This window comes from Mesocricetus auratus, unplaced genomic scaffold, assembly GCF_017639785.1.
Source record: "Mesocricetus auratus isolate SY011 unplaced genomic scaffold, BCM_Maur_2.0 Super-Scaffold_6723, whole genome shotgun sequence".
Taxonomy (NCBI): Eukaryota; Metazoa; Chordata; class Mammalia; order Rodentia; family Cricetidae; genus Mesocricetus; species Mesocricetus auratus.
The window spans coordinates 8,470,257-8,485,864 of NW_024429183.1; the positions used below are offsets into that span (position 1 = coordinate 8,470,257).

At 42.9% G+C, this 15,608-nt stretch overlaps 1 protein-coding gene across 1 annotated transcript in view; it reads right to left on the reverse strand.

Moving 5' to 3' along the window:
- Window positions 1–332: 332 nt before the first annotated feature.
- The window catches only part of Wwox (WW domain containing oxidoreductase), a 907,540-nt gene continuing 892,264 nt past the window's right edge, over window positions 333–15,608 (reverse strand). Inside the window, exon 9 of the mRNA XM_005073062.4 lies at window positions 333–1,349. Within this exon, the coding sequence (XP_005073119.1) occupies window positions 1,161–1,349 (189 nt within the window). The 3' untranslated portion in view covers window positions 333–1,160. The remainder of the gene's footprint in view (window positions 1,350–15,608) is intronic.

Sequence of the window (15,608 nt, forward strand, 5' to 3'; positions counted from 1 at the left end):
CATCCCTTGAAGACAGAGATAACCATCAGTAAGTAACAGGAATTAATGTAATGAAGGTAAAATTACACAACAGTCACTACTTTTCTTCTCTTTCTTTCTCTCACAGAAAATATGATGCTGGCATGCTTATCCAGTGAGACAACTCGGCCCACAAAGCACAAAAACTAAACCTAAACTCAGAGAAGAATCGAGAATGGTGTTTTCCTGGCGTCTACAAGAAGCGCTTTATTTTTCCTCTAGATTTCTTTTCTAAAAAAAATGAAAACAAACAAAAACAAAACAGAACAAAAATAACTGAGATGAACATTCACAATATACAATTCAGGCGATCATAATCAAGCATGTTCTTTTATTAAGCATAAAATGGGGAAAACCAAGGGAGGCTGAAGCTAGATGGTAATTTGGGAGCACTGAGAGGCCATGGCATTCATTACGGAGGTCGTTCTTGGAAGCGTGAGTGAAGAATGAAGGGAGCTTCTTGCTTCCCACCTCAAGAGTATCCCATGTATCTTAAGGATGCCTTGCTTCCTTCTTTGCCCATCTGTGTGTCTAGGGAATGATTCTCAGGATGTGTTTGGTATACTCTATAAAGAATTGCTTGCACAGCTTTGGCAAGGAAGACAGCGAGTGGCGCTCTTGGAACCCACCAGCTCTGCACACCGGCTCTTCTCCCCTCTGCTGGCACCATCACATCGGTTCTGTTGGGACATGGTACTGAGTTTCTCTCAAAGTTACCCAGCCTTATCAGACTTGGTAGGGAAGTTTGAAACATTGGCCTCCAGGACTGAACTCAGCCTGGAAAGGTGGCAGTGGTGGCTGTGGTGGTACTTGGGTGAGTCAAGGGGACATTAGGCTATTCCAAAGGTAATACAGAATCACTTGTGCTTCTACAATGAGAAAAGGAACCTATATGTTAACCATGCTTCCAGTTTCAAGGAGGCCACCACCAGAAAAGCAAGCAGACCCTGTCCTACAAAAGGGGCTTTGTCCCTTGAAAGTCCCTACTTCCCAATGACACTCAACGTTTTCCCATTGATTAAGCTGCTCTTTTACTCTCATGGCTCTGCACTGAAGCGTTAGGGGCATCCCAGGGTGATGGGGCTGGCAGTAATGAGGGTCAGAGCATGGGTGGGGATTTGCCTAAAACTATGGGGCTCTGATTAGCTGGATGGACTCCCAAGTCGGTCCTGGATGAGCCTCTCGCTGAGGTTCCACAGAGCCCGGGCTGTCTCTTCACTCTGAGCCTCTTCAGATGGCAGGCAACGGCAGCAGTTGTTGAAATACATCCCTCCAAGGCCTTCCAGCTCAGGGGCGACGGCACAGTAGACAGTGGTAGCAGCTCCCTGTTGCTGAAAAACAGAGAAGGGAGAAAAGCACTTGTTTTTAAAAACTGAGTAATGAGACAATGACATTCTGGCTATCTGGAGATAAGTGAACTGTTCTCCACTTGGACAACAGCATGGCCAAGGGCTTAACTCTGAGCACAGGACTGCACAGTATGATGTGTGATAGCCTTGGAAAGACAAGTCCATAAACTCTACTTATAAACCTGGTGAGACTTCTCACACCTCATAGAGGAAAAGGCTTGGGAAATAAAGACACATTTCAATTTATCATGCCAGATGCCATTTCAACACAAAGAAAAAGATGCTGTCCTCCCCAACATGTAAGAACAGATCCATCCAACCCTTTGACTTCTTAATGTGCAATATAATTTGACACCAAGAACTTTCTAGAACCTTCTGTCCAAAAAAGAAAAAAAGGAAAAAAAAGAACAACTGCTCTTGAATATGGCTAGTGAAATGGATGACTCAAGTGAGGCTAGTTCCAGATCATTCCTATATTCTTTGCCCAGGGTACTCTTAGGGGTAGGATGGTTGATGGTTTTACAGCACTGTTGAAATGTTTTAAAATACACACACACACACACACACACACACACACACACACACACAACACGGGGTGGGGGGTTCACACATCCCTACGCTGATATGTTTATTCACCCAGAAAACAGTTTTCTAAATGTCGTATCTGTTCTGATTTACAACAAGATATGGCCTGAGGTAGAAGGCATGTTTATTTCAGCCCATTTCAAAATGCAAGTTTCTATGAACACCACTGATCATTTCTGATCTCCTCTGGAGTAACAGTTGGGGCTGTAGCTAGGGGCGTGCTCACTGATGGGGCACCATGTCATCCCAACTGACAGAATATTGCCAGAGATGCTATAAAGAGGGCAAGAGCTCACTTTGCTTTGCAAGCCATAATTAAAAATAATAGGCTTCTGTTCATAGGGAGGCATGGTGAGCAGGGCTCTAATTTAAAGCCAGTACAGTTTATCAGCCGTCCTGTGATCATGTATGTGGAGGACAGCTCTTGACGCATCAACTCGCTATCAGCTGACGGGGAGTGGGGTTACAAACAAGGACCGGAAGCTAACCACAGATGTCACCTTCAGGAAAACAGTAGGAATGTTTGCTTGTAAGGGAGATGGCTTTCTGTCCCTACTCAAACTTAACCATTTTTTTCTGCCCCTATGGGGTTTAAATTTTGTTAGATCAGAGTGTCCATGGAAGAACATCCCCATAAATGACTAGAACCATCAGAGCTAGAGTCACTCTGAGAATCAGGATCCGAAGGGGTTTTAATTTTATCAAAGTTCCATGAAATGTATTTGGTTTTTATTTCATGCTGGTTCAGTGTCAGGGTCTGTGGTCATATATGCATTGGTCAAATGCAGCCAAGCGCCTGACTGTGGGAGAGGTATGGAGGAGTGTATGTAACAAACTTGATGTTTGATAATATCTGGCTGCTTGAGCCCACTGGCCAGGACTCACCAGTTTAGGTTTTGAAGATTTGACCAGGGATTAGAGTTTAATTGAATAGCAAATGGTCAGTAACTTCCTGAAGTCCCTTAACATGCTTCCCCACCACATAAACATAAGCAGTGAATATTTTGGATTTAGTGATTTCTTTCTCAATTGATGTCCCTTTACTGAGTTGTTGTTGCCCATCACCTTTAGCTGAGCACCCAGCATGTTTATCTAAATACCTGCCAGGGGTCATGGGGTTCCTCTCCATACTTTAAGGAGGAAGGGGCTGCCAAAGTGCCTCTAATGACTAAGCAGAACACAAGGATGACCACTCAGCTAACAAAGAGCTGAACAGCAGCATCTTGACCTCTGATCGCAACATTGTCCAGGTGGACACTGAGCTTTGAATAAACTTTGGACTATCTCTCTTGGATTTTCATTTTATTTTGTAGGTGACAAATCCAGCCAAGAATGAACACATGACTTACCACAGACTTCTAAGTGGTGGCTGAGAGAATCTAGTCAGCTCAGCTCCAAATCCTTCCCCAAGCTCTAGATGATTCTCACATCAGACAGTGGTTTTAATTTCACAACATGCTGGCCTTTCATAACTTTGCCAATCCTGAGATAAGACCAAGGGAGGCCACTCAGGAAGTGATAATTAGAGTTCTTCCAAATCTAATGTAGCATATTGCTACTGTGTCCTTCTAACCTGATGTGGTCTGTGTGCTTGCATTGTTGAAATGGTACTGTTGTGAAGAAACGTTGAAGTCACTCCAATCCAGAATCAAGCTAACTGGGGGAGTGGGAGGAGGTGTGTTTTCCCTATCTGGGATTTGCAAGTGATGGCAGCTTGTCTGGTTTCACAGAAGAGTACATTTGGTAACTATGCTGAAAGACATGCAGTTTTAAAAGCCTGGTGTTCCACACATGCTCCCTTCAACTGCTTGCCATTGGTCTTAGGGTGGTTTAAAACAAAAACTTAACTGCCAGTGCCCCCAGCTTTATAAAAGAGCACAGAACGGGCACAAAGGCCACTTTTGCCACCCCACAGGCTGATTGCATCCTTTTGGCAAAGCCTCCCAGCCTGAGCCATGCATGCTGCCCCTGGCTCTTGCTTTATCTTCTTTTCAGGACAGACAATTAAGTGCTGACAATATCTTGTTGGTTCCATGCCCACTGCCTCATGGGCTTTCCAGAGAATTTTCTTTTCAGCTGTTCCAATGGCAACCTTTGAGTGATATCTTTATACTATTAGATGTGGCAGCAGTTTAAAAAACAAGTTCCCACTCTGGGCTCATCAGCTTTTCAGCCTGAGACAGAAGCCCATCAGTGAGATCTCATTAGTAAACAAGCTTGTGCCACTGAAAGAAGATGAAACATTTTTAAACTGATAAGAAAGGTTTTGTTTTGGGGATATTTTTTGAGCACTTTAATCACCATCAAATGACTTTCTCACCACTTTGGGGAGCATCAGTACATAATTCAGAGAAGATGAAAGAGACATATAAAGGAAATAATGTTAACAACACTGGTGCAATATTTGAAGGTATGACTTGCCATTTATCAACATTGCTTTACTGGTCCATGGTGATAAAATAATAACCCATTGACAGGTGAGTGTTGGCTAGAGCTGCGGGTTCTCCCTGATCATTTTTGTTTGTTTGTTTGTTTTCCTTCAGAACAATTTGTCAGGTTGCTTATAAGTCACTCTTCACAAGAAGCTGGGAAGTAGCATCTCTAACCCACACTTATGCCATTGGGCTAAAGCGCTGATGACCTAGTACTGAGGATTTCTGGGAAGCCCAGTAGAATGTTTACTCACACCCCTATGCTATCTGGGTTCTAGTCAAATATTTGTGAATGGGCAACGTTCAACTGTGCCATCAGCTGTTACTATGTATGCAAAATTGTCTAGGGTTCTTGTTTGTAGGTTGAGCTGAGAACATCTTGGTAATAGAGGTGCATCATTTTCCTTAGGAGATCATTTTTCAGGTTTGCAAACCCATCTTCCAACTCAGAAAGCTGGGATGCAGAGGGGCTGCTGTTGGTAGTTGAGAGTCTGAGCGTTAAAGGAGCCAGCCTTCCTAAACCCATTGTTGGGACAGGAATGTTAAGTAGCCGCCCTCCATCAACATTTATTTGATAACTGCTGGCCATTGATTTGTAACCATCAGCACAGGTTACAAATGGATATTGAGTCCTTTGAAGAAAAAGGCACAGAGGTTTCTGATAAACAACTCATGGTTTAAAAACAAAACAAAACCACATATTGATATCTGTGATGCATTACTTAATACCATGATAGAATCCTCACATTCTGATAGAAACACATGCTATACAATTAATTTAGCTTTCAGGTGATTCTACTTTAATATGCATGCTTATTTGAAAGGAAGAATAGATTTCCTGTCTTAAAGTAGATGCAACAATGCATTTTAAAATAACACCCAGTATCATGGCATGTCTATTCTATATTCAAAGACTTGAAAGAGCAGTAGATGTTGGAAGTTGCTTTATTATACCATATCCATACCAGGACATTGCACGGCAAATGCTGAATTAATCAATTTATGCAAAAACTAGATTCAGGAATGGGGACATACCAAGCAAGATAGATTAGGACTGGAGCCTCAAGGGCAGGGAAGGAAGGCGGCTCTTGAGAGGTGAGCAGTGACTGCAGAGATGGATTAAAAGTGGGGTGCTGCAGTGAGATCATTACGCAAGATGAAAGCCGGGTGCATCTTCAGACCCTCAAAGCTTTTATTGATACTCATATGGGGTCTCATAGGCAAAGAATATAATTTCCAAATGTGAAACCAGCAGCCCTATAGACAGACAACGCTGAGTGGGATGATCAATCACAGCCCATGGTAGATACGAGCATCTCATCACCCTTCCACTCTCCTAGTAACAGTAACACTTCTGCAAGAGAGTTTATAAGATGTGTATCAGAAAAATGCAGCATTGCATTCTGGAGTTCATCTCCAAATATCTTGGTGTTTGGGACATAGCTGTTTTCACAACCAATTATAATTTCAACTTCTGGTTCACGAGGCAAAAACAAGCTGTTCCAAGGGGTGCTGTGTCCCCACTTACTATCCAAGAACAATATTGCCATTGGGCAAACTGACCTCATATTCCATAATATTCTGTCTGTTCACAGAGCAAAGTAGTTAGTACAGGAATTACGCTCGTGCACCTCTCTGATCAGTGGCCACAACGAAAGAATGCCTCCATTGCTATCCATACAACTGAGTTGTACACTGCTGGCTCAGGGCTTATCAATAAACATGCCAGGTTCCACCACAATGGAGGGAGGCAGAGGAAGAGAACAAAGATCTCTGCTCTCCAGTGAGTTCTAGTCAGTAGTGATTTTCCCCGTGGCTACGATGACTGACTGGCATTTGCCAGGTGCCTGAATATAGATAGCTTCATAAGCATCACTTTCTAACCCTCATGCTGCTCCATGAGCCACGGACAACTAGCATCTCCATTTTTGTAGACCCATTTAGATTCAGAGATCAAATGCAACTTGTGCAATGTCCTGGGGATAGTCAGAGACTGACTGACTCAAAATCCATGAGTTAGTATAGGAAACCTCCTTCCCAAACATGTGACACAAATGTGGTTATGTTGCCCATATTTCCTTCTAGATGCTTCCCGTCTAACTCAAGCTTCCTTGTGCTATTTTGTCTTTTCCCTCAGGCTACACCTACATATATAATGATGCCCTGATTTGGCCTAAATTAAATATACAAGCTGTCATATGTTCACATGAAAAATGTTCAAAGGAGATTTTTCCATTGTTGATTTAGTCAGTGAACTAAATTGAAATTATATCCATTTGGATTAACCAAAAAAGTGAAGACTCAGCACCCTATCCATTGATTCAATAGCAAATGACCCTTCACAAAAAAGTAACCTGACTCAAAATGCCACCTCCAGGCACCTGATCTACCAAGCTAAGAACATACCCTTTGATGATAGATGCTTTCAAAGTCAATGAAATAAAGGGCTCTTTGCATGTCCTCTCTATCCTGCCCATCTCCCAACAACACTCTTGTAAGGAAGCTTGCATGTACTCAGCCAGAAAGGTACAGCACTTCCAGTTCATTTCCAGAACCACCCCTGTTTTGTAAACTCCCATACAAGTGTGGCCTCCTGTAGGCACAGGCGCTGACATGTTCCATTAGACTTGCAAAGCAAAACAACCAACCTCTTTGCTTGCAACCCCCAATAAATCCCTAGCACATTAACTCCTACAAATTCCCAACGATTGATTCCTACAAAGGCCTTGAACAGCACAGGCTCAGATACAAGCAAAGATTTTGTTTAGACACCGAGATGTAAACTTCTTCATAGCTCTTGGGAGTGCTGCTAATGCACAGGTTGTTCTCAAGCCTGCCTTACAATAAAGCCTTCACTGCAGGGGGGCAGGAAAGCAGCAGCAGCAGCTCTGGAGACTGAAGCCTGGATATTTGTTTACAGGCCCTACCAGTGTGAGAAAAAATGTTCCAGAAAAGCCAAATCCAGCGCATACAACCCCTTCACCCTGAAGAAGGGAGTGTGCTCAACAGTCACATTGGCTTTGACGGTGTGTTCCAGAACTTACTTGCTACCACAAATCCCTTTACTGAACACAGGCTCACAGATGTTGAAGAGCTCATGTTCTTTTTCTGGTGACTCGTCCATGAAAGCAGAGAACATTCTTAGGTGTGGGGACACATCTGCAGAATACAGGCTTGACTGCAGTGCTCTGAGGGATAGGCACATAGTGAAACATGCTAACCCATCATGCTAAACACCATTAGGCCAAACTCAGATAAGACCTAAATTGCAAAGCTCCTGTTGAGTGATGTGGAGGAGGACATTAAGCTATCAAATGGCAGCTGTATTCTCAGACAGCATCTCTGAGATGACCTGAGACATTTCCTGTTGCATTGGAGGAACCACCAAATGTAAGGCTCTGACAAAGGACATGGTTTTCTGGACAGGTCCCTGAGGAGTTTTGAGGTGCTGGTTTGAAAACCAAGGTGGAATAAATGAGAACAACCTTGGCAGCATTATTCTTTGTACTATGCAATAAAAAGCTCCAGAAACCCTGGGTTCTAGATAGAAAGCTAAACGGAATTCTTTTAAAATAGAAGAATATAGTTGCCATTCCTAAAAGTCTAAGAGGACTAGATAGCCAATCTCAACCATTCCAAGGTGTCCAGAGGCATGTTTTGGTTGAGAAGGTAAGAGGTAACACCAGGTGAAGATTTTAATTTAGCAAGACAAGAGGGTTAAAGAGCTGAGTTGGTGCTCTGTGTACACATCAAGGATTGTTCTAGACTTTCTCTTAAAATAAATAAAGTCTTTTTTCTATTTTCCTCATGTCTGAGGATTTTTTTTCCAATAGATAGCCCATGGGTTCCATGACAGAATTCTGTGTGATCTTAAAGGACTAGCCATATGATATTTAGGATCATTTCACCTTTTGAGGTCTGTTGTTATTCCTTGTGAGACCCTAGCTAGGATTTGGTGGGAAGGGAGGTAGAGGGTACTCCTAATGAGAGGAGGGAAAGGGCAAGGCTCAAGTGCAATCTGTTTGGTTGTCCCGAAGCACACTTACTCCATATTCCATTTGTGCCTGCCTACATTGCTCTTGAGCAACCCTCATTAGATGGAAGGGAAGGTTCTGTGGATTAGGTCTTACATATTCATGGAAGGTATCCCTGGGCATTCCCTGTTGAGTTGCCTGGAATGTGTACATCGCTCAACCCAGCTCAACCTGTAGCTCTTTTGCAGATGGAGATTTGTCTTGTGGGATGGAAATTTGGGGACCCATTTTTTCATGAGTTACTTTGATATGGCCAACAGAATAGCCATAGAAATTTGCCACTGAAATAAGCATCTTACTTACAGCATAATTGGGCCTACCCCTGTAATTTTCCAACTGGTCCACTTCAATGCCAGTGCTGAAGGACCACAATGTTCATAAGAGATAAAAGAAGATACTTAGCTGGTGTTAATTTAAAACATCTTACATTTTACTTCTTTAACTTTGGTTATAGTTACTTACACATATATATACATATATATATGTATATACTTACATATATATGCTGTACATACATGTATGCCTCTGTATTCACCATGTATACTGAAATAAAACTTTAAAATGATTGCCAGGCAGAATTAATGGGTTTGGTTCTAATATATGGTAAAATGATGTTCCAATATATGGTAAAAAAGGGGGGGGGGAATAGTTTCCCCTTTTCTTCTGCATAGAAAAGATTTGTTCAGTTTTCCTGTCTTTTTTATCTCTTCAAGGTAAAATAAAAAACCTGACTATAGAGAGCAGGCAGGATTTCAGGGCACACCTCTAACAAGCTGTTTAGGTTTTTAAGACTGATAGTATCTACATACCTATGTCACTGGTCAACCCTACAAATAGAAATAAAAATACTAGGGTGGGAGATAAGAAACACAGGGTCTCTGAAATGACCACATCAAGGTAAGAATTGAACTCTTACTCTGTCATCCCAGCATGAACTGAGAAGGTGCATCTTGTTCTCATCGGCAGCCCCCCAACACCAATGGCCAGTCCTGCCATGTCAAATAGGGCACATCCTCATTTAACTGTGTCTGTTTTCTTTGAGAACTCCTCGGGACAGACCATTTCTCTGACTTGAAGATGTCGGCCTTGCTAACATTTCATCCAGAACATACTGTGGTGTGCATCTCATTTGTTATTACTTCCATAATTAATGGTGATCACTCAGGCACCACCTTTACACAGAGAGATCTCATCTCAGTGGTCCAGGGGCTAATGAGAAACAATAGATATTTCATTCACCAGCAGCTTGTTGCTAGTTAGTGGGAAATGATCATGTGTGCTGTTGCTTTAATTGCCAGGGTAAATAATTCTGCCTGAGTGTTAGTGAGCACTTGATGCAAATACACTAGAAACAAAACAAACAAAAAAAATTTTTTAAATTGCATTCTATCATGCAAATATTATCTAAATATGCATGTGCTAACTACTCAGCCACTGTATTTTAGGAAATACAATTAGGCTGCCTTTCTCTTCTCCTATGTAGACTGTAAATAACTGTAGATCTTTCTCTTGCTTCCTTATGTAAATATATGTAAATACTAACACACTATGCATGTTGATATTCTAGGCGATTTCAGGTACTTTTATAATCTGAAGGCATGTACTGGTTTGTTAAAAGTGGGCAGGGGGAACTCTCTCAAACTCTTTAAAGGTGGATAGAAATTAAAGCTTTCTTCCTAAACTGGTGTGGTGCCGTTTGTCTGCTTTCTCCACCATGAATGGAGTCCTTGTAGGGCTTCTCATCTTACAGGAAGGAACTGCTGAGCACAGACCCCAGAACCATAGCTGAGTTCTTTGGAGTGCATTTTCACACATTTTCTTGGGTGTCTGGATGTTTCTAGAGCCACAGGTAGGCTTCTTTGATTGTCTTTATTTGTCCCCCCAGCTCACCCACAAAGAAACAAGTGAAAATAATTCTTGTTTACTCCTTAGATGCCAAGCACAGTCTTAATATCCTATGAGAGGGTCCTACTCTACCCATTTCAAAGATGCAGAACCTGACTGAGTCACATTAAGACTGGGTACTTGTCTAAAAGGACAAAATGATTCAATTCCACCAATACTCCGATTTTCTTTTCCTTGCATACATAAGGTCTATGAACTCACTCTGAAGAGTTACAGAGAAATAGTTTAGGCTCTATGGGCCCTTCAGTTTCTGTTGCAAAAACTCAAGTTTGGCACTGTTTGTGCAAACGGAGTCATGAGCAATATTCACAGAAATGAACATGGCTGTGTCCCAATGAAACTTTACTTATACTATCAATCAATGGACCAGATTTAGCCTCCAGGCAATAGTCTGTCAACCTCCACTCCACACATTATCAAAACTCAGTTCCTTCTCAACAGAACATTAAGAATTCCTTCTGAGTATGTGTGTATATGTTTTGAATGGACTGGGGAAATACTTTGATCAATTGAAAATCCTCTAATCTGGTTCCTGGAAGTACCAACACTCTTGGAGGAAGTCATGGAATAATGAGATGAGCAGAAATGTAATCCCCTGAGTTTATAAATCAAGCTATCTGCCTCAGACAAATGACACTGCCAGGTTTCAATTTAGTTATCTTTTATTTTTATAAATGGGGATGGAGATAGGAAAGTTAAGAAAGACAAAATAGAAAGAGGAAAAAAAGAATGAAACTGAACAACCCTCGCACTTTAAGGAGAGGAAAGGGGCCATTACTTCGGGTATCTATGGAAACCAAGCAGCCTGCTCACTTCTTTAATGGTTGGCAAACAGCATTAGAATTTGAAGATGTTTTGCGCAACTATGATGCTACAGTGTAAATGCATTAATTGACAGTTTCCTTCGGGACTTCTTCTATTGAAGTTTTCAAACCTAATTTGATGGCACAAGAAACTCTGGAGCCCTTGAAGAATGTTGTAACATTAGGTCTTTGGAATGCAGAGCCAGCATAGGAATTACATATACATAGTCAACTCTTCCTGCTGTCTCACAGCACAAGTGCAGACACAGCCTTTGCTGCCTGTCTTTTTCCAGGAAACAGCCCTCTGAACAATCCCCTTGGGCATGGAGAAGCCCTGTCTAACCTCCCCTGAATGGGGATCTATAAGAACTCTTGTGTCCAGGGAGGGACAGCAGAGCAGACTTAGGCAGAGTGTGTGGCTGTATGAAACTAAAATTAGGAAGAGCACAGCTTCTTGCAGTCGTGTGGCAAGTCACTGGGCTTTAGTCTCTTCTTATAGGAAGGACATAATAATATTCCTTTGATGGGATCTTGTGACGACATTTGTTAGTTTCCTGGGCTAGACAGAAGACACAAGTTCATAAGTAGCTGCTGTTCTGTTTATTCCAAGCTGACAGAAGGAATCATGCAGATAGGAATGTCCTGCCTTCTCTTCATTTAAGGGACTTGAGAGATGGGGAAACATTTCTACTATCTAGCTAGCAATCCAAGCAACAGTCACCTTCTGCCTAACTTCCTTCAACATCTCTAAGCATCATGCTGGCCATGAACTCTACTGACAGGTACCACACAGTGGGACAGAAGTGAGCTTGTATTCATGTCCGCAGGACACCAGCATTTGAACAACCGCCATGGTCTTTGTTAACAGCAGTAAAACTCAAGGCAATCCCTGCACTAGCCATTAACATACACCCTCTACATCTTCAAAAATCTTTCTTCAAAGACAGCTGTGGAGACGCGCATTGAGGGTGGCATAGGTGAGTGAATGAGTACCATAATAGTTAAGTGCAGCAGAAATGTAGACTATCAGGGCTGGAGAGATGGCTCAGGGCTTTATAGCACTAACTGCTGTATCAAAGGACCACAGCTCAGTTACCATCACCCATTTGGTTACCTCACAAACGCCTGTATCTCTAGCTCTAAGAGGTCTGCAGCTTTCTGTTGGCCTGTGTGTAAGCACCCTCCCCCCACCACACACGCACTAAAATGAATACTGTTTGATGTAGAATCAATGTGTTTATAGATGGATGATTGCTGCAGTATTCTTTTGTTACTAGTTTTTTTTACACTCAGGTATACATTTATATATACTTATGCGCACATGCATGTGTGTATGCATGTGTGTTTGTATGTATTTGTATTTGTGTGTATATGTGTTTGTGTGCACATGCACACAGACATGTGTGTTTGTGTATATGTGCATGTGGAAGCCCAAAGATAATGATGGCTGTCTTCCTCAACTGCTCTGTCCTTCGCTTACTAAGGCTCCACTGAACCCTGAGCCTATTATTTCCAGCTGGTTCAGCTAACCACCTTGCTTTGATGATTTCCAGTCTCTGCCTCCCAAATTCTGTGATTAAAGGTGACCTCTACACTTGTGAGCTTTATGTGGGCTCGGAGAATCTAAATTCCATTCTTTACACTGTGTATGGTCAGTGCTTTAACCGATAAGCCATCTCCCTAGTCTCCGCCACAGTATTCTTTCACATGTCCTATCTGAAAACTTGAAAGACGAATCTGGACAAATACATATAATTCCACTTTGCAAATGAGAAAACTGAGATATGGAAATGGTGTTGGCTGACTTGCTGCCCTCCACAGACCCAGATGGGCACTTCCTTTGTGAAAATCCAGTATCCTCTGCAAAGTATGCTCCCGTAACACAGCCTCTATGTCCACTTCGCCCCAATTCTCTTATTCTTCCCATCAGCTACTCGCTTTAAAATACAAACATGAAGGGCTGGAGAAATGGCTCAGTTGTTAAGAGCACCGGCTACTTTGGAAGAGAACTTGAGTTCAGTTCCCAGCACCCACAGGGCTATTAACAACCATGTGCAGCTCCAGTTCTAGAGAGCCGATGGCTTCTGACCACTGTGAGCACTGCACACACAGGGTGCGCAGAGATTCATGCTGCCAAAACACCCACAGGCATAAAATAAAAATAAGTATTTTAAAAAGATAAAAATGAATTTTATAATAGTTTTCCTAGTAGGCTGCAGTGAAATCTTGGGGTCCCACAGCTTAGAGCCAGAAATGAACTAGCGGCTCACAGGTCATCTACCATGCGACTATAAATGTGAATTTGTATTGATCCCACTGGCAGCTGTTTAATTTGACTTTGGACCTTAACGCACTGAAAGGTGATGCTCACGAGCACATTGTGGGTGCCTATGATTTGAACCCAGATCTCATTCTGGTGGAGAGGTTGGCAGGCTGTATGGGAGTTAAGCATAGAGAAATAAGTTCCTTGGCTAAAGGTGTCAGAATTGGGCCTGTGACATTGCCCGCCTGAGCTGCATCCTCTCTATGTAAAGCCTAGGAGAACCTTCTTTCTCCTTTCTGCACTCCACTGCCAGATCCTTCCAACCAGACACACTCATAGGCTCCATTTCTGCCTGCAAGTGAGGCAGTGCCTGCACCGTCCCAGGCAAACTTCAAGGGATTCTGCAAGCTGGCAAGGCACGAGTTAATGGCTCAGTATGTGTGGGTCACCTGGTATATCCACCTGGGCAGTCTCCTGACAAGACAACTCTCTTAACCTCATAGTGTAGAGAAATGCTGAACTCAGGAAAACGGGGTTCACCAAGGAACACCTTACTCTGCTTTTCCCAGCTCTGGCCGCCGCACCTGATAGGATTCAGCCTCTCACAAATGTCTGGCTTGTCAAAAGGAAGGCACACAAGCCCAGCCTGTTACCAAGCACGCAGTCAGCGAGAATGCACGCTGGCTGTGCAGTTGGTCCTCAGAGTGTCCAGGTGGTAAAAAGTCTGTCCTCTGCTGGCAGTGCCTTGACATTCGGATTGAGTGGTATTCACAGGACATGGATTCTAGATAAGGACCTGGAGGCTTTCCATGGAGCTTTGAAGATGCCAAGAGGTAGAAGTTTTATTGAATTCTTGCAAGAGTACTGTAGAGTATTATTAGCCCATTTTGTTAACAGAAAAATTGAAGCCCAAGCAAGTCATAAAGCCACTGGGCTGAGTCAGGCACTGTGGGGAAATGCTTAACATAAACTGATGTTTACTGATAAAAACTGATGAGGTTAGATATTGATTCACTGTGGTCCCTGTAACCTAAAGCTGATTTCATCCAGGCACTTCCCTGGCCCAAGGCAACCACAGTGTCAAACACGTATTTTATCAGTAAGGAGCCTTAACAGTATTCTAGAAACATCTCCTCACTGCCTCATTAAACAGCAACAACTCTGCGTGGGTATTAACGGTTCTGTTTTGAATGTGAGGAGAATGATGGTCAGGTAACCCAGAGCTCTGACAATACAAGGACAGATTCAAAACCGACATGGCCCCAGACCTCATGGTACACCTGGCTCACCAGAGGATGGGAACAGTGTGTTTCTACCAGGGGAATCTTTACACCCTACACTAAATATGACAACTCCACCTCAAAATACTCTTATTGAGAGGGTGGGCCTGGGACCCTGCATGGAGTGAAGGAGGGGTGTAAAGTGTGGGAATGCAGCCTTAGGTATGAGGGACATCAGGGCAGAGAGACTGAAGATGTTGGGATAAGAAATCCTGGGACTATGAGTTATTCTTCAGGTAGCCACAGAAATGGGTCTAAATGGGCTCAGAACTTGCTCCTTTGTCCAACAACACAAGCCAACTGGGCAGATCTCTTTGGCAACCAGAAGCTTCCAACACACAGAATACATACTCTTCAGCTGAAGGGCCTGGGGTCAGGTTGTTCCCCAGTGTCAGAGCCACGGAGAACAAGATGTTTGTTTACACTGCAGTTCTGTAGCTTCTAAGGTGACAAACCTCTAGGCTGCCTTTGGTTTTGGTACTTCCTCAAGTGAAGATGCAAACAGGTTCCTGCACGGGAGACTTCATGAGAAGAATCTGTCCTAGGACTTAGTGACGTCATAGTCCTCACCTTAAAAAAACAGCATATAAACACAAGTTCCCTAGATCTCAGCGAAAGTCTGTCTCAGGAAACAAGGAGGGTGGCTTCTGAGACATGACATCTAAGAATGAGCTCAGGTCTCTACGTGCAAGCACACACATGTGCATGAGCATGCCCCAGCAAACAAACATACATATACACATATTAAATGGAAACCAAAGATACAGAAAAGGGAAAAAAGAAATTGCCTTTCTCTTCATGATTGACATTCCTAGCACATTCCCAGAATGTGAAACTGACGCATCTACGGATTTTTGCTCCAGGTTTTCTTTCTGCCACTTTCTGCCTCCTTGCACTACAGCATGCTTCGGAGCATGCCTGGGACACTGCAGTGATGCT